The sequence below is a fragment of the Rhinopithecus roxellana genome, chromosome 6 (assembly GCF_007565055.1).
Source record: "Rhinopithecus roxellana isolate Shanxi Qingling chromosome 6, ASM756505v1, whole genome shotgun sequence".
In the NCBI taxonomy this organism is placed as follows: Eukaryota; Metazoa; Chordata; class Mammalia; order Primates; family Cercopithecidae; genus Rhinopithecus; species Rhinopithecus roxellana.
In genome coordinates, this window is record NC_044554.1 from 4,282,177 (window position 1) to 4,309,172 (window position 26,996).

Below are 26,996 nucleotides of genomic sequence, written 5' to 3' on the forward strand. Positions count from 1 at the left end.
CCCACCTCACCCTCCTGAGTAGCTGGGACTACAGGTGCATACCACCACGCCTGGTTAATTTTTGTATATTTTGTAGAGATGGAGTTTTACTATCTTGCTCAGACTGGTCTTGAACTTCTGAAATTAAGCAAGCCACCCGCCCCAGCATCTCAAAGTGCCTGGGTTACAGGCATGAGCCATCATGCCGAGCTGGCCCTTGCAATTTTTTTTCTTTTTAGATGGAGTCTCATTCACTGTTGCCCAGGCTGGAGTGCAGTGGCCTGATCTTGGCTCACTGCAACCTCTGCCTCCCAGGTTCAAGCGATTCTCCTGCCTCAGCCTCCCAAGTAGCTGGGATTACTGGTGCACGCCACTATGCATGGCTAACTTTCGTATTTTTAGAGATGGGGTTTCACCATGTTGGCCAGGGTGGTCTCGAACTGACCTCAGGTGATCCGCCCACCTCGGCCTCCCAAAGTGCTGGGATTACAGGTGTGAGCCACCGTGTCCAGCCACCCTTGCAATTTTTAATGAAGAAATTTTTATCCTGTAAAGTTTCCCATAATCTAGATTTTGCTAATTTCACCCTCATGGTGTTGTTAAAGATGTACTTCTAACCCCTCTGTTTCCTGTAATTTTGCAGTTAGATGTAGAGGTTCCACCACATTTAGATTTAACGTTCTGGCGAGCACGTTTCCTAGGTCGTGGGATGCTCGTTCATCGAGAGGCCCCCATCTCTGCTTATCACTGCAGAGGTGAAACCTGCTTCCAGTGTGGGTGTGTGCACTGTATACTACCAGTTGGTGATGAGATAAGGGACTTGTGCTAAAATGTAAATCAATTAAATCGCTAAACACACTGCTGGGTTCAGTTGACATCTTCCCATCGCACAACTTTCTGGAGTAAGGAAGAGGTGCAGTCATTTGCATTCTGGGCCCAGACCCTCCTCTCCTGGGAAGCCAACACACCATCTCAGACCAGCAGACCCCAGACAAGTGCTGCACCTGGAGTGGCACCGCCCTGGTCATCTCCTTCACCAGAGCCTGCAACAGGCCGATTCCAGTTTGCAAAAATCATTGTCACATAGTATTGGCTGGAATACTTCTACGCAAAAGATCACACATCATCAATTATCTGTTCTGCCTGAGGTACAGTTTATAAATGAAAGGTGGATTAAATGCTTGAGTACTTCTTTTTTTCAAAACAGTATTCAAAATAATGAGACAGTTCCTTTGCATCCTACAAATATGACGATGAAGGGTTTTGTTAGCGTCCTTGCGAACTCAAGAGTTAGCGGCTTTCATGAATGCTTCAACTTTCCGCCCATGACCAGCTACAGAAAGGCTCCTAACCCTGTCTCCCAGCCCCAGCCACCCTGCAATGGCTTCCTCGCTCTCCAGCATGACAGAACACTCCACACCCATCTTGTAGGGTCCTCCCAGACTTGGAACCAAGCACCGTGCCAGGACTGCTTCTTTTGCTGTGAAGTGACCCCGGCCTGGGTCCTGGAGCTGTTCACTGCCGCAGGATCTGCCACCATTGCTATACCTTGTCAGTGGGCAGAGTCAGAAGCAACGGGCTTAACTCCCAAATACCTCATGAGGACATAGTCACGCTTATAAAATTTTTCTAAAACACTCCTGCTTTCTCTCCTCTAATATTTCTGTGACATGGTTTCTTTTTTTTTTCTTTTTTGAGATGGAGTCTTGCTCTGTCGCCCAGGCTGGAGTGCAGTGGTGCGATCTCAGCTCACTGCAACCTCCACATCCTGGGTTCAAGCGATTCTCCAGCCTCAGCCTCAGTCCCAAGTAGCTGGGACTATGGGCGCACGCCACCATGCCCGGCTAATTTTTTGTATTTTAGTAGAGACTGGGTTTGACCATGTTGCCCAGGCGGGTCGCAAATTCCTGAGCTCAGGCAACCCACCCACCTTGGCCTCCCAAAGTGCTGGGATTATAGGCATGAGCCACCGTGCCTGGCCGACATGGTTTCTTTTATACCCTCCACCACTCCATCTCCTACTCCAAAGAATCTGAAATGAATCCAGTTATGACTTTTTCTCAAGAACAAAAGTGAATATACCCTATGTCCCTCTGTTAACACCACTTACATTTTTTTTTTTTTGGAGACAGAATCTCGCTCTGTCACCCAGGTTGGAGTGTAGTGGCATGATCTCGGCTCACTGCAACCTCCGCTTCAGGGCTCAAGGGATTCTCATACCTCAGCCTCCCCAGTAGCTGGGACTACAGGGGGGACACTTACCATGCCCGGCTAATATTTGTATTTTCTTTCATTTTTCTTTCTTTTTTTGAGACGGAATTTTACTCTTGTCACCCAGGCTGGAGTGCAATGGCGCGGTCTCAGCTTACTGCAACCTCTGACTCCTGGGTTCAAGTGATTCTCCTGCCTTAGCTTCCCGAGTAGTTGGGATTACAGGCGTCTGCCACCACGCCTGGCTAATTTTTGTATTTTTAGTAGAGACGGGGTTTCACCATGTTGGCTAAGCTGGTCTCGAGCTTAGCCAACCTCAGGTGATCCGCCTGCCTTGGCCTCCCAAAGTGCTGGGATTACAGAAGTGAGCAACCATGATCAGCCTCTTTTATTTTTATTTTTTTTTTGAGACAGTTTCACTTTTGTGGCCCAGGATGGAGTGCAATGGCACAGCTTCAGCTTACTGCAACCTCCGCCTCCCAGGTTCAAGCGATTCTCCTGCCTCAGCCTCCCAAGTAGCTAGGATTACAGGTGCCCGCCACCACACCCGGCTAATTTTTGTATTTTCAGTAGAGATTCAGGGTTTCGCCACGTTGGCCAGACTGGTCTCGAACTCCTGGCTTCAAGTGATCTGCCCGTCTCGGCCTCCTGTAGTGCTGGGATTACAGGCATGAGCCACCGCGCCTGGCCACTTAAATTTTTTACTAACGTATCATACTACTGAATCTGCCCTGGATGTAAGTGTTAGTAATATTCAACTTTGTGTCTGTTCTTTCAGAAAATCAAGGATAAAAGATTGGTGCAGTGGCTCACATCTGTAATCCCAGCACTCTGGGAAGCCAAGGTGGGAGGATCCCTTCAGGCCGGGGGTTTGCAAACATAGCAAGATTCCGTCTCAAAAAAAAAAAAAACACAAAAATTAGGCACAAGATCAAGTACTAGACATACATTAATACTAATAAAAGCAAAGTATTTTTCAACCTCAACAAAGAATTATTAGGCTTTAATATAATCTCAGGTTAAAAAGGAAAATTGAGGATAACTCAGAATATCATTTTAAGTCCATGATACTACTATACGTCCCATTAAGAAGCTGACGTAAGAGTTAGTAATAAGGTTTATCGTTACTAGTCGTATAAGTCATAAAAAAATAATTTTAAAGGGCTTAATTCTTCTCCCCCAGAAAAACACAAGCTGAACATCTATTTTTAATGATAAATATTTAAAAGATCTTTCAATATCACCTTATCTGCTTTAATATCTTCCTGTTCTGACAGCCAGTGGTTTGGAGGACAAAAATTTCTCCTAGTGTCTCTGGACTTCAACATTTTCACTAGATTGGTGATAACCTGAAAAGAAAGAACAAATCCGTGTCACACACGTGAGCTTGGCAGCCACAATGCACAGTGAGCAATACATTCACTAAGAAGGAGCGCACAGCGGTGGCGCAGGCACTCGGTCGAGCCGGACACCAAACCCGCTCACAGAAAATGCTTCCATCACAGTAATGTATACAAAGCAGTTATGTGCCAATACGTGCAGAACAACAAACACGAATACATGTACACGATAATTTTTTAAGTTACAACGGAGGTGGTGATTAAGCTTTGAAACACAAATTTGGTGGCAGCTAAATGATAAGAACTCATGAACACAAAGAAGAAAAGGACAGACATTGGGATCAACTTGAAGGGAGAGGGTGGGAGGAAGGAGAGGGCAGAAAAGATGACTCCTGGGGACCAAGCTTAATACCTGAGTGATCTAATGATGTGTACAACAAACTCAATGACACATTTATCTACGTAACAAAACTTCACATGTACCCCCAAACCTAAAATATTAAAAACAAACAACCCCCCCCACCACGAATTTGGAAATGTCTTAGCTCATCTGAGTTCTAATGAAAGATACCTTTAAGTGGTGCAATTTTGTAAAACTTTTTCCTGAAATAGCATTTCTGAGTTTTCTGAGAAACAATGTACTAAGGGCACTAGGGGAAAAAAGCAGCACCCCAGACATCACTGTCACATCTCCCAAAGAGAAAAACAATTTCAGCATTTGCCTCACATAAGCAAATGAAGTTAGGTTTGTGATCATAACTCTAGAAAAATCGAGTCTGATCTCCTTGATAACCTTTCCAAACAGTCTGGCCTGGACACACTTTGCTATATCATCACAGGTTAGTATTTTATCATGGCTTTTAAAAACTACAATATTCTTTCAGAACAGTTCCTCTCTGGTTGTGCAGTGAGTTCCTCACAAATAGAATCCAAATAGCCACCTTGGAACCTAGCAGGTACTAAACGACTGACTTGGGATCAATAATTGTAAATTTTATAATATATGATTAAAGAGATCTAATAGCACTACTTTAAAAAGACCTAAAGTTCTCTATCGCCGGGCGTGGTGGCTCAAGCCTGTAATCCCAGCATTTTGGGAGGCTGAGACGGGCGGATCATGAGGTCAGGAGATCGAGACCATCCTGGCGAACACGGTGAAACCCCGTCTCTACTAAAAATACAAAAAACTAGCCGGGCGAGGTGGCGGCGCCTGTAGTCCCAGCTACCCGGGAGGCTGAGGCAGGAGAATGGCGTAAACCCAGGAGGCGGAGCTTGCAGTGAGCTGAGATCCAGCCACAGCACTCCAGCCTGGGTGACAGAGCGAGACTCTGTCTCAAAAAATAAAAATAAAAAATAAAAAATAAGGTTCTCTATCGAATAGAAATGCATTTTGTAATAAACAAAGATAAATCAAAATTGTAAATCCAACATTTTAAATGTCTACAACCAGGACTGTTCATATAATTACTACAGAGCTCAAGACAGCGTTTTCTGAAAAAGTTGGCCAGGCCTGTACGCATGCTACCTCTAATTAAAGACAACGGAAATCATCACAGAAAAAACAAAATCAGGACAATCTGATTTATAATATACCCACCGGATAGATTAGAAATAAGATTTCTAATATATACTAATTTATAATAATTTATATTATATAATTTGTAATTGTAAATTAATATATACTATGCATCTAGTATATATAATATATAAATTTATAATATATCTAATATATAATGGATATATTAGATATAAAGATCACACAATCAATTGTTGAGATTTCCCTTTAAAATTCCATAATTTAGCATTTACATACAATGAAATACAAATGCTTATTTTATGAAATGCAAATCCAAGGCATGCAGGGATACCAGAAATTCTGTGTGCCTAAGGAAAAAAGGGAAGGGTCCTTGGGTTGATCTCTCAGGCCACTGCAATGTGGACACCCCTTGAATGACCTACCCATGGACAGAGAAAAAGTGTTATTTGAGCGATTTGCTCATGCAGACAACACTGCACAGTAAAAACCCACTCAAGATCAAAGATACACCTTTGTAAGTGGTGGATATTTCTTACCAATTCAGAAGTGGCCATTATCTTGTGGCATTTTAAAACCTATCACAACTGCTATGGAAACATCATCCTTCTTAAACGAGTGGAAATGTTCAGCTAAGTAATCAGGGTACAGTGGAGTCAGTTATTCCTTGACCCTTGACTCCGTGGTGTTGCTCAGGGGCTCAGCTGCACACACGACATCTTACAATTAACGGTTTCTTATGCAGCCTAGGCAGACTGGGGAGAACCTCATTACTGGTTCTGTCTGGTTAACTGTTTGGCTGAAACAAAGTACTGTCATTGACCTAATACAGTAATTCTTGAAAGTCATTCATTTTATTCTTCAGAAGTAAAGATGAAATCTCACTGAGCTATGCTAATTACATGTGCTATCCTTGTATGGGATAAATTCAGGTAGTACACACACAACACACACCCTTCCAACAGTAACAGAAGTACAATCTTTTTGTTTGAAGATGATCGTGTCTGGTCTTTCCATTTTTATGACCAATTAAATTGATACTTTAAATCTAGATTTAATAGTTACCATGCTGAAACTGGCCCTTTCATAATCACCCCAACCGTTAACAAAGGTCATGCTTTCTGTCATATTTACATATTTAACTGCATCATCCCACAGAATCCTGGGGTCCCTATGAATTTATCATCCCCAAGGAAACTTAGCTTTATTGAGGGGGTAACTTGCTCCAGGTCGGGCAAGGGGAAGATCAGGTCTGCCTAACTCCTAGATATCTATTTCTATTCAATCTCTGTTCATGAGAACATGTATTTTCTTTTTTTTTTTTTTTTTTTTTTTTTTGAGGCGGAGTCTCGCTCTGTCGCCCAGACTGGAGTGCAGTGGCCAGATCTCAGCTCACTGCAAGCTCCGCCTGCCGGGTTTACGCCATTCTCCTGCCTCAGCCTCCCGAGTAGCTGGGACTACAGGCGCCCGCCACCTCGCCCGGCTAGTTTTTGTATTTTTAGTAGAGACGGGGTTTCACCGTGTTAGCCAGGATGGTCTCGATCTCCTGACCTCGTGATCCGCCCGTCTCGGCCTCCCAAAGTGCTGGGATTACAGGCTTGAGCCACCGAGCCCGGCCTGAGAACATGTATTTTCTATAGATTACAAACATTATCAAATATTATATGAGACAAGTTCTCATTTACATTCTTCTACTAAATTATTATAAAATTAAATGTTAAAAATTTCAATATAGTGTATCCTCTTTCATATTTCCAATCCTAAATATGAAAAGAGAAGTAACCACATGTTACCAATATAACATGCCAGTATCATGGATTCTTGGTGAATGAAAAAAACGGGGTGGAGGGAGACGGGGAGAAAGGTGGAGGAAAGGAGAAGGTAAATAAGTGAGTCCAGCCAAGGGAGCTATGTTAAGGACAGGATATCAAGATAGAAGGCACTGTGGTAAGGCATGGTTTAATAAACATCAAATATATTTATATTTATTTATATCAAATAATATATTTTTAGTATAAATATGTCCAAAATATTGCTTTCTTTAAAGTATGTCCACAATATTGCATGGGACATAATTACATTTTTTAAAGTAATCGTGATTTATCCGTAATTCAATTTTTAACTAGGTGACCTGTCTTTTTATTTGCTAAATACGGCATGACTAGTCCTGGACCAATTCCCAAAATACTTATTTAGAATATCAAATACCAAACCTTAAAATTCAACTAGGAACATTTTTCCCTCCTTTACATCAACTATTTTTCTCCTAAGTTTTTAACGAAAAATATAAACATGAAAATTTGACTGGATCCATTTTGTGATCTCGAAACACCTTAACACATTCCTTTTTTCCACATGCACTTTCAGAATCACAAACTCAACTGCTCTACAAGTATCTAGCACCAAAAAGGGAAAGTTTGTAGAGGCAACCATGCCCAAATCACATCAAGTGACTACATCTGCTCAAAGTGAGTTAGAGCCTGTGGCTCTTAACCTTTGCTGCATTTTAGAATCACCTGGAGTACTATGAAGAGCCCACCACGGGCATGCCGCCATCACTGACTCAAATTCAGTTAGTCTGAGGTGGAGCCAGTCGAGTTTTCCACTGCTCCCCCAGATGACTCTGATAGGTAGTTGCGACTTGAGAACCAGTGTGGTAAGTCATATGAAATAAGATAGAAGCACTGGAACAACTAGCTGTATCTAGCTGAATATACACAATTTTAGTGGATTTTAAATTCTGAAATACAACAGCATTACGTTCATCTGATGTGTTAACTCTTGTCCCTCCTCTCAAGTTCTTCCACACTAGATCAAAACATTACATTATATAAATGAAGAAAATACATTATTCAAGTACTAATAAATTTATTCAGAAACGCACACACTGCCAGGCATGGTGGCTCACACCTGTAATCCTAGCATCTTGGGAGGCCGAGGCAGGCAGATCACTTGAGCCTAGGAGTTCAAGGCCAGCTTGGGTAACATGGCGAAACCCCACCTCTACAAAAAATACAAAAATGAGCCGTGCGTGGTGGCACATGCCTGAGTCCCAGCTACTAAGGAGGCCAAGGTGAAAGAATCACTTGAGCCTGGGGGGTGGAGGTTGCAATGAGATTGAGCCACTGTACTCCAGCCTGGGCAACAGAACGAAACCCTGTCTCAAAAAAAAAAAACAAAAAACAACAAAAACCCACAAAGGTACACAACTGTTACACATGCTTGATTTTAATGTGCCATTTGAATGAAAAATAGCTGATGCTGTAAGCAGGTTTCCCTTAACCCCAATATTAAAAAGATCAAGTAGATAACTGCTTAGAAACATACCAACTCCTTATAAAAATCACACTTGGCAACGTTCAAGGTAAACATTATAAATTAACAGGCACTGTTTTCACAAGATCCCTATGTTTGAGAGTTCATGGCAATGATGATCATAAGAAAATCTTGCTTAACTGACCTTGGGGAAATATTCTTAAGCACTAGCTATATTATCACAAATGTATATATAAATTGGACAACAAGGCTATCAATCCTAAATTGTGACATTTCTGTATGGAGACAATGGATATTTAGATACAGTATTGCAACCAAAAAATTAAGTACATATAGTTCAAGTTTTGAAGGGCAACTGAAAGACTAATTGCATCATAACATAAAATAAAAGTATCTTTTTTATCTTGAATGTGATATGTAAAATCTGGTAACTAAAACCAAATAACTGAGTTAATTATTTTTCTTTTTTTTTTTCTTTCCAGAGTAGATGTAGTCCTGAAACCAGATGAGTTAGTTCCTTAAAAAGCAAAATACAAAGCATACTTAGCACACAATTTCCAGGTTCTGAAGTGCAGTAAATGTGTCATGTGGGAAATACATCAAACGAGAATGGATTTTTACAATTTGACTTCATAAGAAGAATATATAAAAGTAACGTGTCAGAAAAAGCTCTAAGAACACGACCTTGTTGGAAAACCACCGTTTTCCTCAACTGAGTTGTGTCAGGTGAGCAGCAGCTGGTGCTTCTCTCCTGTGTGCTTCCACAGGCCCAGCCTCTGCGATTTGCTGCTTCCCACTGTCATTAGCTGAATGCATGTCTCCTTCATTACATAGTGATACTGCAGGAACAGGCACCCAGTGTGAATTCATTCATGATCCCTTAGCATACAGCTGTGTCACTATGGGTGGGATGAATACTGTGAATGTTCAAATAACTGAGAATGAACACTCCAACCTATGAAAGTCATGAAGTATCTGGTATGCACTGCTGCTGTCAAGGGTTAACCCAATTTTTTTTTTTTTTTTTTTTTTGAGATGGAGTTTCGCTCTGTCGCCCAGGCTGGAGTGCAGTGGCCGGATCTCAGCTCACTGCAAGCTCCGCCTCCCGGGTTCATGCCATTCTCCTGCCTCAGCCTCCCGAGTAGCTGGGACTACAGGCGCCCGCCACCTCGCCCGGCTAGTTTTTTGTATTTTTTAGTAGAGACGGGGTTTCACCGTGTTAGCCAGGATGGTCTCGATCTCCTGACCTCGTGATCCGCCCGTCTCGGCCTCCCAAAGTGCTGGGATTACAGGCTTGAGCCACCGCGCCCGGCCGGGTTAACCCAATTTTATATAGCCCCTAGTTACCACTTGCTAACCCACTTATGCCTAGTGTTCCATTATTGGAACGCTAAGCTTGTGGGATTTATATTCTACTGCTCAAGGTCATGGCCAAGGCCTGATTTTTCACACAAAAAATTTGCAACCTCTGGCACAAACAGGTTAAAAACTGGTGTATTTTGAAAAACAGTATTCTTCAGCACATATTTAAAACATAAAATTACTTCATATAGTATCTACTTTAGTCAAAAAACAAAAAAATGAATCAAATATTCATAACAGAAAAGGCTATGGCATAGCGCTACAAGCTTTAGGTCTCTTGGTTGTAACATGGACAGCTAAATGGCCACATTTTAGGATTATATTAACAGGGCACTGCTGTTGCTTTCCTACTTTTTAAAAATAGCTTTTTGGATCTGAAAAAAATACAACTTAACCACTAAGGAAGTAAAAAACTCACAATATGGGTCTCTCTCTCTCTCTCTCTCCATACAGACATATGGATAACGAGGGCATGAGAACCTTCCTCATTCCCTGCTACTTCCTCCTGTTTCCCTATCACAGGAGGTAACTCCTGTTAAGTTTGGTAGATGCACACAGACATCTCAAAACAGGATTTCCTATCTCATCAAGCTAAAGTAATTATAGCTATAAATTACACTTCAAGAGGAGTTTATAAATTTGATAAATGCATAAACTGTTTTAGCAGTGTCAAGGCAGGGCTAAGAAAGTGACCTCAATTCTTATAGTGACAAAGAAAGATAACTCTATCCACTTAAAATTCTATGTTTCTATGACCAGCCAACAGAGCCTCTTACACAAATGACTTTGGGAGGACCATGATACGACTGAAAAATGAAAATGGTCAGTGTTGAAGGAGTCAGGTCTCATCATTTGCAATTCTGTCAAAATCAATGGAAGGCAGGAGATCATGGGCAAAATGCTTTTGCCTTCTTTGGTTGATGCTACCTCGAATTCTTCAACTCAAATTTGGTACAATAATAATATGAAAAATGTCGACAAAATTTTTATTCTTTTCAGAAGGGGAATGTAGAATAGTAGCTGGTTCTACCATCATATACATGACCTCAACTGTAAAAACAAATTATAGTATCTTTCTCGCAGAACTACTGCATTAAATGAATATAGGCAAAGCTCTTAGAATACTGCCTAAAACACAGTTAATTACAGAGGTGTAAGTTCATATATCTTCATAATATAGTATTTTCTTAAAAGAAAAGCTAATAGCAGCTGATTACTCAAAAATTATGCAGTGATTTTTATTTTGGGGGGCTCAGCTCAACAGCAGGTAGCATAAAATGGTTTGGGGGACAGGAGGCCAAAGAACAGAAATCCTTTAAAAAAAAAAAAAAGGTCTTTAAACAATTCTAAACTCAAAAGGTCTTAGAACAACTTATTTCAAAACTAAAACGATCACCACCACCAACAACAAAAAAGTAAACATTCACCCTCTTTTTTTTTTCAGAGTGAGTCTCACCCTATGGCCTAGGCTGGAGTGCAGTGGCGCTATCTCGGCTGATTGCAACCTCTGCGTCCCAGGTTCTAGTGATTCTCCTGCCCCAGCCTCCCCAGTAGCTGGGATTACAGGCATGCATCACCACGCACAGCTAATTTTTGGTATCTTTAGTAGAGATGGGGTTTCACCATGTTGGCCAGGTTGGTCTCAAACTCCCGAGCTCATGATCCACCTGCCTTGGCCTCCCAAAGTGCTAGGATTATAGGCGTGAGTCACCACACCCGGCCTCACCCTAATTCTTAAAACCTTCAATGGTTAATGAAGTGGCAGGGAGCAATTCTGAGGCATAAAAAATTCTGTACAAACTCTTCACTTAACGCTTAACCAAAACAAAGTAAGGTCAAGGTGGAAAATACCTTATATGGCATTATTAAGTTCAGAGATTTCTACATACTAAAGATAAGCCTGTCATATGGAAATTATGAAGCTCTCAACAGGTGCTATAAAACAGTGAAATGATCTGATATCACACACAACACCTGATATTCCACATCATGGAAAGCTTTATTGTTAATAAAGACCCCAGAGTTTAATCAAATATGGAAAGGAAAACAAACATGCTACCTGTAACACCCATGTCCAGGAAAAGCTTATGTAAGAATTGTAAGTTTTAAATAGGTGAGATTGCTTATTTTTTAACATAGAAAATTTGCAAAATTGTCTATCTTTAAGAAAGGATATAGTAAAGGCTTACCATGTGACCTTTCCAGTTTACTTAGGAATACAGAAATAGGTAATTAAAATAAATTGTGCAAACATATATTACATCAATCTGCCCAAATTATAAATTCAATGATGCATTAGGACTGTATTCACTGCAATCAAAACATTATCAGTTACTGCTGCTGCTGCTAATGCTCATGCTCCTAAGAGAAATGTGTTGTAAAACCAGGCAGAACGGTCTGGAGAGAGACTCTCGTGGACCTGGAGGATGAATAAGCATTCCTTAATTAGCCCATCAGGGTAAGTGCAAGCATTAATGGGCCCTTCCTAAAGTCTAGCTTGACATCTTTCTCCAAACACGGCCAAGAAGAAAGTTCCATTAGCAATATTAATACAAGCTTAGTTGATCATTTTCATTCAATTAACTTCTTTCAATTAAATAGATAGCTTGACAAAAGCAGTGATAAAAGACCCAAAGGGACAGCTGATGACTCGAACTGAACATTAGTGTGCGAGAGGTCGCTGGTATTAAACGGACTGTAAATCCAGCATTCAATTTGGAAAATGCACTTCTTCTGCTCTCACTCCTTTAATGAGCAATTTTAGCTGACTAGATGTGTTTGCTGCAGAAATTTCATGGGAAGTCAAGCACCCTTTTCCTTTTCTTTTTTTCCGTCCCAACAGTTACATTCTCACTGGTGGTGGTTTCCTGCCAACATTCCAGCCATAGTAACTCAAAACTTCACTTTCTGGTTAAGAACGAAGATATGTTAAAATAATTTATATACAACTAGCATTAAAAATTAATGACCTATTTTACCTTGTTAATCAATTTTTGAAAGGTTTGAAAAAATAATAAAATCTAAGAAATATTTACTGAAAAATAAAAACATTTTAAAAACTGTATTTATATTTCATCGTGTCACAGTTAAGTAGTTAGGGCCACATAGAAAAGATGCACGTAACAAGGTTTAAAAAACATGGTTTTAAGTGAGACAAATGTAAATTAAAATGAAAGTAATTTTAGTTAATTAAATTACCTTAATCAAAAGTACTAAAATTACTTTTCTTTTTTTTTTTTTTTTTTTTTTTGAGGCGGAGTCTCGCTCTGTGGCCCGGACTGGAGTGCAGTGGCCAGATCTCAGCTCACTGCAAGCTCCGCCTGCCGGGTTTACGCCATTCTCCTGCCTCAGCCTCCCGCGTAGCTGGGACTACAGGCGCCAGCCACCTCGCCCGGCTAGTTTTTGTATTTTTAGTAGAGACGGGGTTTCACTGTGTTAGCCAGGATGGTCTCGATCTCCTGACCTCGTGATCCGCCCGTCTCGGCCTCCCAAAGTGCTGGGATTACAGGCTTGAGCCACCGCGCCCGGCCTAAAATTACTTTTCTTAATTAAAAAGTTGTACAGGCCAGCTGCAGTGGCTCACGCCTATAATCCCAGCATTATGGGAGGCAGAAGCAGGAGGAACCCATGAGGCCAGGAGTTTGAGACCAGCCTGGGTAACACAGTGAGACTCTGGCTCTACAAAAAAACTAACACATTAGGTGGGCATGGTGGCACATGCCAGTAGCCCGAGCTCCTCAGGAGGCTGAGGTGAGAGGATTGCTTGATCCCAGGAGTTCAAGGCTGCAGTGGGGTATGATGGTGTCACTGCACTCCAGCCTGGGAGACACATCAAGTCCATGTATATATTAAAAAAAAAAAAAAAAAAAAAAAAGTCTTGCAAATTAAAACATGTCTGAAACAAACCTGCATTTTTATTCCTCTGCAATGGTCAAGACAAAAATGCGTATATTTTTCAATGTCAGCAAACAAAAAAAATACATATACTCTATACCTTAAATAACTGAATCCATCGTTTCTGTTCCATCTGTATGCACTGTTGCATTTCAGAGCTAGTAGTAACTCCAATACTCTGAAATGCTGTAATATATTCTTCTCGAACTTCTGGTTTGGTTTCTGGATAAGCCAACTTGATGATCCCCAGGCATGCATCTCGAAGGCATCGAGACAACATTATCAGCTCTTCTAAAGTAAAAGGCATCATTGATGATTGTCTTTGACCTACAACTAAAAAATACAATCCAATTTTCTATTATTTCTTTTTCCATCTTTTAACACACACTGAAAGACTTAAAAAGTTTAAAACTTTTCTACTGTCTATGAAAACTGATGGGCCATGTGGCCAGCAGCAAACTGGTTTCTCAAAATCCTTACCTTCTATGGGATCACCGAAGAATTCGTTATCATGTATGGAAATTAGTGAATGACTAAACAAGGAGCTAAAAAGGTAAAAGAGTGGGATGATTCGACTAGAATCTTCAAAAGACATAGGAGAACCCCTGGATATCACCTGAAGCAATGGTACCATAGACCTTGAATTAAAGAAAAGAAGAAAAAAACCAGTCACTTTACAATTAGTCTTAGTTTGGGAACTAATTAAAATATAACATCAAACAAATATAATCAGGGAAAGTAACATTTGCATTAGGAATTAAACTATTTAAAGGCAAGGTAAAGTCACCATGGCAATGCAGGTTAATAAACAGCATAGATTAATACATAAAATAGCACACCACCCCATTAATCTTCACCAAGGTTCCTGCTACCTACGTCAACAGGATAATGAGGTTACTAAGAGTGAGCCAGTCGTTCCCAGGCTAAGGCCCTAAGAAGAGTTCTAATAAGGCCGCTATTCAAGACACACATGTACTTTACTTTTATGAGGAAACCATCCCCCTTCCCGTCTACTCAACATATTTAATAAAGGCAAATCATTCTGCTCTCAAGAAAAATTTATTCAGCGACTTACTTTTGGTAAGGCTGAAAGCTATTCAATATTGAAGCCAAACTGTAACCTTAGGAAACAAAGTTTTCGGTTCTCTACAGTGGCCTTTCCCCCACTGTTTGCTTTATTCATCAGCTCCCATCCTGCTCCTGCTTTCACAGCAGCTAAGGTGGTCTTTACTCAGCAGCCTCTGTCATCCATCAAGAGCTATGATATGATAAATTAATTAGCCAGGTGTAATGATATGTGCCCACAGTCCCAGTTACTTTGAAGGCTGAGGTAGGAGAATGGCTTGAGACCAGGAGGCGGAGGATGCCATGAGCTGAGATTGCGCCACTGCACTCCAGCCTGGGCAACAGAGCCAGATTCTGTTTCAAAAAAAGGTTAAAATGTTAAGAAAAAAAAAAAAAGGCCAGGTGTGGTGGCTCACACCTGTAATCCCAGCCCTTTGGGAGGCCGATGTGGGTGGATCACAAGGTCAGGAGTTCAAGACCAGCCTGGCCAACATGGTGAAACCCCGTCTCTACTAATGACACAAAAAATTAGCTGGGTGTGGTGGCGTGTGCCTGTAATCCCAACTACTTGGGAGGCTGAGGCAGGGGAATCACTTGAACCTGGGAGGTGGAGGTTGCAGTGAGCTGAGATCATGCCATTGCATTCCAGCCTGGGAAACAGGGTGAGACTCCATCTCCAAAAATATAAACAAACAAATAAAAAAGAGCTACGATATATTAAATTGACTTATTTCACCTAGAACTTCTTCCTTTTCTCTCGTTTTTAAGTCTGGTTCCTTGTCTTATGCAACATTTAGCTAACACAGAATCACCTGCAAGCTCTTTCTATAATGTCCATGGTCCCCTCTACCAAGTCAAATCAATCACAGGTTAACAGACATTGTGAGCAAGATCACTCTCTTATCTCCCCAAATATCCATTTCCATAGAACTACAGTTATATAGTAGATGAGAAGAAACCAGGAGTCAGGATCTACAAATCACATATGAAAGCAGAGCAGAAGGTAAGACCACTTGTTACAATTAGCAGGGCCATAAGGAGCTTGGCTGAGCCACCTGGAGCTTTTGAGTCTCCATGGTACATGGTTCAGGGGAGGGCACTGCCATCATCAACGGCTTTGAGAACAGGAACCCATATGTGCACCGGAAACTATTCCCACAGAGAAGATACACTATGTCCACATGCTACACAACCGGAGCATACATGATTCCTATTTGCAGTTGTGACACTCTGCATTTAGCACTATGCTGAATGGATTCATCAATTAATGAATGAATGCCATCCATCCAAAATTTAAACGTTGTAGGGACAAAGCACAATTGTCCTACCTCATTGTGGAAGCCAAGATGACACAAAAAGTGGGATTGGCAAGAAGGATACGTGCCAATGCTGTCCTGCAGACAGGGCATGAACGAGACACAAGTCTCTTGGTTCTCTGCTGACCACTCTTTCTGCTATAAACACTGACTCAAATATTCCTCTGAAAACAGGTCAATCTCAAGGACTTACATGCAAATAAAAAGTCTGTAACTTACTGTGATGGAAAAGACATTGATTCACACATAACTCAGGGGAGCTAGGTGAATTACTGACCATCGATGAGACCCGAGGCAATCCCTAACCTCTGTCTAGATCTTGAGAACAAGGGTTTTCACATGGCGTGCCTGTGGGAACCACTCCTCCTCCTCGTTCAATGTCCCCTACCCTTGCAAAGAGCTTTTAGTCTTAAGAACGGATTCCTGCTTTAACAGGTTTCAGAATACTACTGTAGACTGTTTTGGGATTATTTATCAAACAGCCAACATTGGCACCTACGGCCCACACTGAAGACTTCTGGGCAAAGCATCTCTGCTATGTCATAGTCAAGGGATGCCTAATGGAAAAAGTACCAGCTGGCTATGGGTTCCCTCGTCTTCAAGAAGAAGGAAACGAAACTGCCTGATTACAACAGCAAGTACTGAAAATCAGGTACACGAATAAAGATGTTATTTGCAAAATGTCTGATGTGCCAAAATTCACTATCCATCTGGAGATTGTTTACATGTGGTCTGCTAGACTGGGGTGAAGAACAGTGCGTCTCGGTTGGCCCCCAAACCATCTGCACCTCAATCACCTGATGAGCCTGTGAGGTCGCAGTCTCCAGGGTTTCTAACCCAAGTCTTAGGGCAGGATCAGAGAATCCGATTTTTTTTTTTTTTTTTTTTGAGACAAAGTTTCTCTCTTGTTACCCAGGCTGGAGTGCAATGGCACAATCTCGTCTCACGAGAATATGCATTTTAACACGCTCCCCTGATGGTACTTCTGCCCACTAAAGCTGAAAGTCCTAGCAATGCAGGCCTTACTGTGAAACTATTTTTCACTTGAATTGAGTGCCAGTTTCAGAAAATTAGTCATTTCATTTTAAACTTTATTCCCAGTAGGAAATATGAGACATATACAGATGGTGCCTGACTTACAATGGTTCAATTTAGGATTCTGCAACTTCAAGATGGTCAAAAGCGATTCCCATTCAGTAGAAACCGTACTTCGAGCATCCATAAACCATTCTGTTTTTTCACTTTCAGTACAATATTCAATAAATTACATGAAACATTCAACACTTTATTATAAAATTGGCCCAGTGTTTGATGATTTTGCCTAGCTGTAGGCTAATGCAGGTGTTTTGAGCACGTTTTAGGTAGGCTAGGCTAAGCTGTGAGGCCTCAGTAGGCTAGGTGTCTTGAATGCATTTCAACTGATGATATTTTCAACTTACAATGGGTTTATCAGGACACAGCCCCATTGTACCTCAAGGAGCATCTGTATTGAGAACGTATTAATACACTGTCAGTTTCTTGGGGGACTTCATTCTAATAAATTAAACAAGTAAAAAGACATTCAAAGTCTCAAACTGTCTTTTAATAAGATTTATAAAACTACCCTATCATAAAATAGTATTAATAATTTAATATAATTAACAATATCCCACTTTTCTTTCACACACCATGACTCCATTTCCTTAGCAAGAGACAAATGCCATAAACAAATAAGCAATTATCAGGCAGAACTATGACAGTGTCTCTGTTGCTAAGCTGGGGCACTTACGGGTAAATGATAATTTCCTGTCCTAATGATTCTCAATCTCCTTCTGCCCGAAACAAACCTGTCACTAATGAAAACCAAGGTTGGCATAGTCAGAAGTGGCTGAAATGCACCAAAAAACCCAACAAAACATACCTAAAATCCTGTATTTGTTTGGAAATGAAAGAAAAGATTTCTCAAGACAGTAAATCATTCTAGGAGTCTTTCGTCTAGAAAGCATTTCTAGGAGTGCTTTAGCCACCCATTGTTGATGCAAGATAAACTCAACCTTTAGGAGTTTCACCAGTCACAGTGGCAGCATTAAAACTCCCCGTTCCTCACTCAAGATGCAATTTAAAAAATGAAAATTTTTAAGTAATAATATTGAGAAACTGACATTCCCCTTTCATTAGTATGAACTGTGTTGCCCAGATGATTTGAACACCAGTTCCATCATAAAGGGGCTGACTGTGCCTGGCTGAATAACATACGAATATCTTTTGCTCTACATATTGCATGAAAAAGCTCAAAATCCAGAAATCTCAACAAGAGTTTTTATTATGACTGCACACAGCAAGTCAGATTGCAGATGAGCATGTGTTTATATTTTAGATATACCACCCCAATCCACCAAAAATTCTTTCTTCTAACTTCTTGTTCCTAAAAAGAAACCAAGACCACTTCCTACACTCTTGCCCTACAACTGAGATGTGTCTTCCCACCACCAAATGAACTGGTTCACAGCATGGAGTCAGTAACGGTGACTGCTACTATCACCACTCTCAAGAGCATGACATGCAGGTAGCATCTTGTAAGTTTAGTCTCCAATTAACTGAATTACACACTTCATCTTTTCTGATTACAGTACAGGGGGACTGGCTTAGACTTCTTTTTTTTTTGAGAGGAAGTCTTGTTCTCACCCAGGCTGGACTGCAGTGGCACAATCTCGACTCACTGCAACCTCCGCCTTCCAGGTTCAAACGATTCTCCTGCATCATCCTCCCCGGTAGCTGGGATTACAGGCACATGCCACCATGCCCGACTAATTTTTGTATTTTTAGTAGAGATGGGGTTTCACCATGTTGGCCAGGCTGGTTTTGAACTCCTGACCTCAGGTGATCCACTAGCCTCGGCCTCCCAAAGTGCTGGAATTACAGGCGTGAGCCACCGCACCCGGCCGGCTGAGACTCCTGGCAGAGGAAAAATTCAACAACAGAGTACTAGGCTAAGTCAGTTTACCATGAAGGATTTTAAGTATGAAATTCCTACCTATTACACACTCAACTAAAATATGTATGTCAAAGATGCTATTTTTTAAATTACACGATTCAAATAAGAAAAATCTAATTATTTTAACAAATGTTTAACAATGTCTACACTGTTCTAACGTTTGCAGCAGTCTTAAATTTACTTCAAATCTGTATTTTCACTGTGAAAAGAATAGTAAAATCATATGGAGCAAAGTATTTTCCAAATGTCTACCATTTTAAAAATGGCTAGGATATTTAAAGCAAACTTACCTTCAGATAAAACCATACTCTCAATAATATATACAGATAAGCAACTGTTAAGATCAGACACTGATTTTTCTTTTTGTGCAACTGAGACCATCTGGAACTTTCCTTCTAATATGAAATAAGTCCAGTATAAGCAGGACTTAAAAACAGGTTCTGGCAGCATTTCTGATTAGGCTGCTACTTCCTGTGCCTGTGAGCTCAATTTATAAGTCTGTATAATACATACCCTGTGATCATCCGTGTTGACATGGAAGATATTAGAAACCAAAGATGTCTCAGAAACCTGGCATTAAAGGCTAAACTGTAGAGAAGCCTAAAAAGGAATAGGGGAAAAACACAGAACAGTAAGCAATTACTTATTCAAAACATTTCTTTAAAAAAAAAAAGCGATACACTGAAGATCAACACACAGTTCAGCAAATCTCTGTGCTAATACCACAAAAAGCTGCCTCAGACAACCAGCCATTTGATAAGAACACCAAGACACGGCTCCCAAAGGTGTCAATCTGCAGTGTTACCAAGCTAGGAAAGTGCCTCCTCCTCCGTGGCTGTGAGACCTACCCCAAAAGATGAAGATATAAGTTGTTTTCATGCACAAGTTGAACCTGTTCCCCCTCTGCTACATATATTAATATGCCACAATATTCTATATTACTATTGTTATTACTGCTAATACTGTTTTTTTTTGTTTGTTTTTTTTTTTTTTTTTTTTTTTTTTTTTTTTTTGAGACAGGGTCTTGCTCTGTTGCTCAGGCTGGAGTGTAGCACCACAATCTCGGCTCACTGCAATCTCCACCTCCTGGGTGGAAGTGGTTCTCCTGCCTCAGCACCCTGAGTAGCTGGGATTACAGGTGCCCGCCACCATGCCTGGCAAATTTTCGTATTTTTAGTAGAGATGAGGTTTCACAATGTTGGCCAGGCTGGTCTTGAACTCCTGACCTCAAGTGATCCACCCGTCTCAGCATCCCAAAGTGTTGGGATTACAGGCCTGTGCCACTGCACCTGGCCTACTTAACATGTTTAAAATTTGTAGACTCAAGTCACTTTTCTTGAAATACAAAAAAATGTGTTGTTAACACCTCAAAAATAAATACAAAAAAGGTATCTTAAAGACTTTTAGGCCAGGCATGGTGGCTCATGCCTGTAATCCCAGCACTTTGGGAGGCCAAGGGAGGCAGACTGCTTCAGCCTAGGAGTTTGAGACCAGACTGGGCAATGTGGTGAGACCTTGTCTCTATGAAAAGTTGGGCGTGGTGGCTGTAGTCCCAGCTACTCATGAGGGTGAGGTAGGAGAATTGATAGAGCCCAGAAGTTCGAGGCTGCAGTGAGCCAAGATCACACCACTACACTCCAGCCTGTGTGACAAAGTGAGATCCTATCCCAAAACAATAAAAATAAATAAAAATTAAAAACTCTTCCTCTACAATATTAGATTTTAAAAAGATGAACTTTGTGAAGAATGCATGAGCATTTAAATTAGTTCTATGTTGTATACTGCATGTTTGTGACAGGATAAACATTCTAGCCATAATTGTGTAATCAGCTAGCATAAACATTTTTTTTAAGAGATGAGGTCTTTCAAAATCCAATAAAAAAAAATCTCGTATTTGATCGGTTGAGTAATTTCCTGCACTCAGTCCAAAACATCAAATGCATTGTTCCATATCGGCACTTTCTGAGTACACCATAGGAATTATGGAGTAGTGATTAAAACAACAACAACAACTGAACTCCATTCTTATTTTAATGTAATGCATTTTGAGATACCCAGATGGCAATAAGGGTACATCATTGAAAAAACAGTGAAAGCATGAAAGAGCATGTGAAATTTACCTAGAAGCAGGAAATCTTAAGCTAGAAAGAATCTATTAGATCATTCAGCCCAGCTATCTTTCCAATGTCATGTAGGCTAAAAGCAATGTTTGCATAAGAAAATGAAGGGGCAGTAATACATCTGTTCTAAGGTCCTTCCAGCTCAGAAGTATTATGATTTTATGAAAACATGCATGATGTTTATCAGTCACACGCCATGACAAAGTGGGGACACACTGCATTCATCCCAGCAAGAGCAGAATCCCAAACGGAGTCTCCAACAAATATTACTTAATATTATTGGAAAATATTACTTAATAAATATTTAATATTATTGGAAAAATGAAAAAAATGGTAACAATATAAGTTAAAGGAGACCAATTAAGACATGTAACTAAGTATGCTGTCTGTCATTAGTGTTCGAGCAAATTTCCACTTAAAAATCACTCTGAAATATGGCCGGACATTGTGGCTCACACCTGTAATCCCAGCAGTTTGGGAGGCTGAGGTGGGCGGATCACTTGAGGTCCGGAGTTCGAGACCAGACTGGCCAACGTGGTGAAACCCATCTCTACTAAAAATAGAAAAATGAGCCGGGTATGGTGGCAGGCGCCTGTAATCCCAGCTACTCAGGAGGCTGAGGCGGAAGAATCGCTTGAACTTGAGAGGTTGAGGTTGCAGTGAGCCGAGATCACAACACTGCACTCCAGCTGGGCGACAGAGTGAGACTCGGACTCAAAAAAAAACACCACTCTGAAAAAGATTATCCTGTTGAAAAGGGGAGCTGTATTAGAAAATGATAATAGACACTTTATCTCTGAGATATTTAAAATCCTTACCATATACCTGATAAGAGTGTTAACTTTTTTTCTTGCCTTTGTGGAGTTTTATTTGCTAAGAATACGCAACCGTCATATGGAAAAAAGAGTAAGAAAAAAGCCATGAAAAACATGAACTTTTGAAATAATTTGAGAAGGTGGTATTTGCTTATTTTCTCTTTAGTCGAGAAACTTTTTAAAAAAATGTTATTAAAACAAAACAAGGCAAAATAATGTTAGCCACATTTCCTCTCATCTACCCAGAAACCATCAGTCAACACCCTGCTATAAATCCACCCAGATCCTTGTGTGTACACATGGAAACAAAATGAGTTCTTCCTACACGTTCTAAGAGAGTTTGTAACTAAGATTATAATTAACATCTTTCCATATGAATGTATACATATTTCTGGAATACCATTTTCAGAAATACACATTTATAATACACATTTTAAAATTTGTATTTCAAGCTAATCTTGGGAGAATATTTACTAAATCACTCAATAAGCAATAATAAAACAAATTATTAAACTTCTAAAAATAAATTTCTGGGCCAGGCGCTCACGCCTGTAATCCTAGCACTTTGGGAGGCCTAGGTGGGTAGATCACCTGAGGTCAGGGGTTCGAGATCATCCTGGTCAACACGGTGAAACCCCGTCTCTACTAAAAATACAAAAATTCGCTAGGTATGGTGGCATGTGCCTGTAATTCCAGCTGCTCAGGAGGCTGAGGCAGGAGAATTACCTGAACCTTGGAGGCGGAGGTTGCAATGAGAAGAGATGGTGCCACTGCACTTCAGCCTGGGTGACAGAAAAAGACCCCCTCTCGAAAAAAATTAAAAAAGAAAGACAAACAGAGCCAGCAGAAGGTGGCGAAGGGCAGCAGGCCTGAGCTTGGTGCGCGGGAGACGAGGTCTTCTGGGCTGCGACCTCCGAGCACGCAGGATTTGCAGAACTTAATACGAATGTGAAGAACTTGCAAAGACACTTGAAAACAGCCAAAGGGATGACATATAAAGAAATAAATTGGCCTTGGCAGAACTGTATGAAAATGAAGTGGAGTGCAGATCTTCCAAGTCTGATAGACCTAATGCTGCAGTCTTCAAGAGCCCATGGACACCACCTCATCATCATTCCCAGGTGGAGGATACAGACTGGGTAATTCCTTTTGTAAGCAGTCTGAATATATCTATGGAGAAAATCAGCTGCAAGATATTCAGATTTTGCTTAAACTGTGGAGCAATGGTTTCAGTTTAGATGATGGAGAATTGAGATCTTACAATGAATCAACAAATGCTCAATTTCTGGAGTCTGCTGAGAGGAGAGAGGCTGGGCACACTGGCTCAAGTCTGTAATCCCAGCACTTTGGGAGGCTGAGGCGGGTGGATCACAAGGTCAGGAGATCAAGACCATCCTGGCTAACATGGTGAAACCCCGTCTCTACTAAAAATACAAAAAATTAGCCGGGCGTGGTGGCGGGTGCCTGTAATCCCAGCTACTCGGGAGGCTGACGCAGGAGAAGGGCGTGAACCCGGGAGGCAGAGCTTGCAGTGAGTTGAGATTGCGCCACTGCACTCCAGCCTGGGCGATGGAGCAAGACTCCGTCTCCAAAAAAAAAAAAAAAAAAACAAAAAAAAGAGAGAGAGAGATCCCCCTGGAGCTTCAGTGCCTTGTTCATGGTGGCCAAGTGAATTTGGATATGGAGGATCATCAGGATCAAGAATACATAAAACCTAGATTGAGGTTCAAGGCTTTTAGTGGAGAAGAAGAAAAACTTGAAAGCCTTACACCTGAGGAGGATAGATCAATACTTAACGCAGTTGTTCTTACTGATGATTCAGTGCCAACAACAAAAATTCAACTCAGGTTAGCGGATGGGAGTTGTCTGATACAAAGATTCAGTAGTACACACTGGATCCTGGATGTCCGGAACGCGGAACTTTATTGTACAGTCTTGTCCTGAATCTGCAGCTCTTTATTCTTGTGACTTCATTTTCGAATAAAGAGCTAACAGATGAAAACCTGACACTGCTAGAAGCAGATATTCTTAACACTGTGTTACTCCAGCAACTACATAATACTGTTCCTGTCCATGCAGTAGCATGTGGGCATAGATGATGTGTCATATTAGTAAGGAAATACCTCCAGCATTAAAAAAAAGATGATTATTTTTACAGATAAATTTTGGTTTTATTGTTATTCTGTCTTCCAACCCGCATATAGACAAATTTGGATCAGGAATAGACCTTGAGATAAGTATGTTTGAGTTTTTAGTTGAAGGACTGGCTTATGTTGATAGTTTTTGGATTTGTAGGCAAATCAGTTTGTTACATGCTTAGTGTTAATGTAACAACATTTGTTTGCAGAAAAAAAATGGACAAAATCCCTTTCTGATAAACGCATTTGGTAAAATTTGCACTAGTTTCTTGATGCAGCACTGACCAACAGCCACTAAGAAATCTTTTTATCAAATAAGTTGAAAATCTGTAATAAATACTGAAAAGTGTCTATTTTGATTTTGAAATTGTTTGATCATACAATAATTATTTATCCTATTAAGATTTTACACATCCTTTTTACTTACTAGTAAATTTATTTACTATAGATATATTACTAGTTTAGATATATTATTAGCATCAGAAACTAAAGTTTTGCCTTGTATTTTACAGAATTATGACTGTTGTGAACTTAAACAGAAACACATAATGGTCAGAAATTCTTTTTTTTGAGATGGAGTTTTGCTCTTGTTGCCCAGGCTGGAGTGCAATGGCACGATCTCCGCCTCCCAGGTTCAAGACATTCTCCTGCCTCAGCCTCCCGAGTAGCTGGGATTACAGGTAAGTGCCACCACGCCTGGCTAATTTTTGTATTTTTAGTAGAGACAGGGTTTCTCCTTGTTGGTCAGGCTGGTCCCAAACTCCTGACCTCAAGTGATCCACCCGCCTCAGCCTCCCAAAGTGCTGGGATTACAGGCGTGAGCCACTGCGCCCAGCCTAAAGGTCAGCAATTCTTAAGAAGATATGGTAAACAGCAACCACATTTCAAAATCAAGTAATTACAGTCCCTCCCAGAGCTTGCCTTGATCACACCCACTTATCCATTCAACACATTTTTCTAGGAAACTCACTATACACACTAAACACTCTTCTATGTGCTCATCCTAGAATGTCTTCTCCAGAACAAGACTAGTATAGAAATACAGGAATGTATATTCTGTCAGACAGACTAGATCAAAAGAATTACCAGCATAAATGTTTGCATTTCTGAAGCCAGAAGTCTTTCCTTCTTCCCAGACACCACTTCATCCTTAGTTATCACTTCTGGTTAGTTTTCCATCGCCACCATAACAAGTTACAAAATGTAGCTTAAAATAGCACAAATTTATTATCTTAACAATTCTACAGGTTAGGAGTCCAAACGGGTTGCATGGTGCTTTTAAGATCAGTTTGTTGGCAGGGTTGCAGAGGAGAATCATTTCCTTATCATTCCACCTTCTAGAGGACATCCACATTCCTTGGCTTGTGGCCTCCTTCTTCCATCTTAAAAACCAGCACCGTTTCATCTCTACGACCCGTCTGTTATCACAGCTCTCTGGCGCCAGCCTAGAGGGCCTCTCTGCAGGACTCATGATTAAAAACCCAGCACTGTTTCATCTCTACGACCCGTCTGTTATCACATCTCTCTGACGCCAGCCTGGAGGGGCTCTCTGCAGGACTCATGATTAAATTAGGCCCACTGGATAATCTGGGCTTACCTCCTTGTCTTGAAATCCACAGTAACCTTAATTACATCCGCAAAATCTCTTTTACCATTTAAGGTTACATACAGGTTTGGAGATTAGGACATTAACATTCTACATGGAACATTAGTCTTCTTGCCTACTACAGTGGCCCCCTATCCCCGCTCCACCCGTGTTAAAGATTCAGATCCATCACAAATAAATTTACATCACTCACAGGTGCTCAAAAGTCACAACCCATTATTACAGCATCAACTCTAAATCCAAAATCTTATCTGAGTCTCACCAACTCAAAAGTCTCAAATCTCACATTAAAGCCACCTAAATTTGGGAGAGGATCTGGGTGTGATTTCTGGGGCATAATTCTCCTCCATCTGTGCACTTGCGAACCTAGAGAACAAGTTATCTGCTCCCAAGTATGATGGCCTGACAGGCATACAGTAACAGTTATACACATTCCTGTTCAAAAAGCAGAAATTGAGATGAAAAAAGGAGCCATCAGCACCAATCAATTTGCAAAACCAGCCAGGCACCATCCTTTAAGTTTCAAGGCCTGGGAGTAATCTTCAGCTCACTGCTCAGTTCTCTGGGCTTATGACTGTCTCAGTCATCTTTACTTTTTCACGAAAGGTAGCACACGTTTGCAGCTGAGTATCTATCAGCTTATCAGTTTGTTTCTTCTTTCATGTTCTCTAAAGCTTTTTCTTAAAAATGGTGGTTTTCTGCTGCTATAACATTGTCAAGAAACTTGTGGGTCTCTTACGTATGTCATGGGGATTCACTCATTTAGACAGGAGGCTCTTCACGTATCTTTCCTGGAAAATCCTGTCTCTATTTTTGGCTTTTTCTGAAATAGCTGAGAGGATCTATGATTCACACCCTTAATCTCTTCAAAGAGCCTTTTGTGTGACTTGATACTCAGACCTTTTGATGTTTCTGAAGTATTAGCAGGTTATACAGCCATACCTTCATCACTCTCTCTAGAGAAGGCCGTCCTGACAGTGAATCTCTTAGTTTTAGTGGCTGTTGCTTTGAATAGGCCACGAATTTCCCAAATCATCAAGTCCTGGTTTCTTTATATGTAACAGTTCTTCCGTCAATTTATCTACCTCCTTCCACATCTTACTATAATCAACAAGAAGACAGCAGGCTGTACCTTCCACAGCTTGCTTAGAAATATCCTCAACAAAATATTGAAGTCATCACTTAAAAAGTCTGCTTTACCCATAACTACAGGACACAATTCAGCTTAGCTTTTTGCCACTATGTAACAAGGACCCCTTTCCTCCAGTTTTCCAATAACATATTCCTCATTTTCTACCAACTGTCTATTAATGATGATTTCGATATTCTACAGCAATCGAGGTATTCTCTACGATACTTTCTTCCT

General features: G+C 40.7%; 1 protein-coding gene and 1 pseudogene across 1 annotated transcript in view; one reads left to right on the top strand and one right to left on the bottom strand.

The window, feature by feature from the left end:
- Positions 1 to 26,996, bottom strand: part of LOC104671760 (ubiquitin-protein ligase E3C) — a 108,573-nt gene that overhangs the window by 50,943 nt on the left and 30,634 nt on the right. The window contains exons 9-12 of the mRNA XM_030932288.1: positions 19,465 to 19,551; positions 14,077 to 14,234; positions 13,697 to 13,929; positions 3,435 to 3,539 (exon numbers count right to left, since the gene is read on the bottom strand). Of these exons, the coding sequence (XP_030788148.1) occupies positions 3,435 to 3,539; positions 13,697 to 13,929; positions 14,077 to 14,234; positions 19,465 to 19,551 (583 nt within the window). The remainder of the gene's footprint in view (positions 1 to 3,434; positions 3,540 to 13,696; positions 13,930 to 14,076; positions 14,235 to 19,464; positions 19,552 to 26,996) is intronic.
- LOC104671762 lies at positions 21,966 to 23,985 on the top strand (annotated as a pseudogene).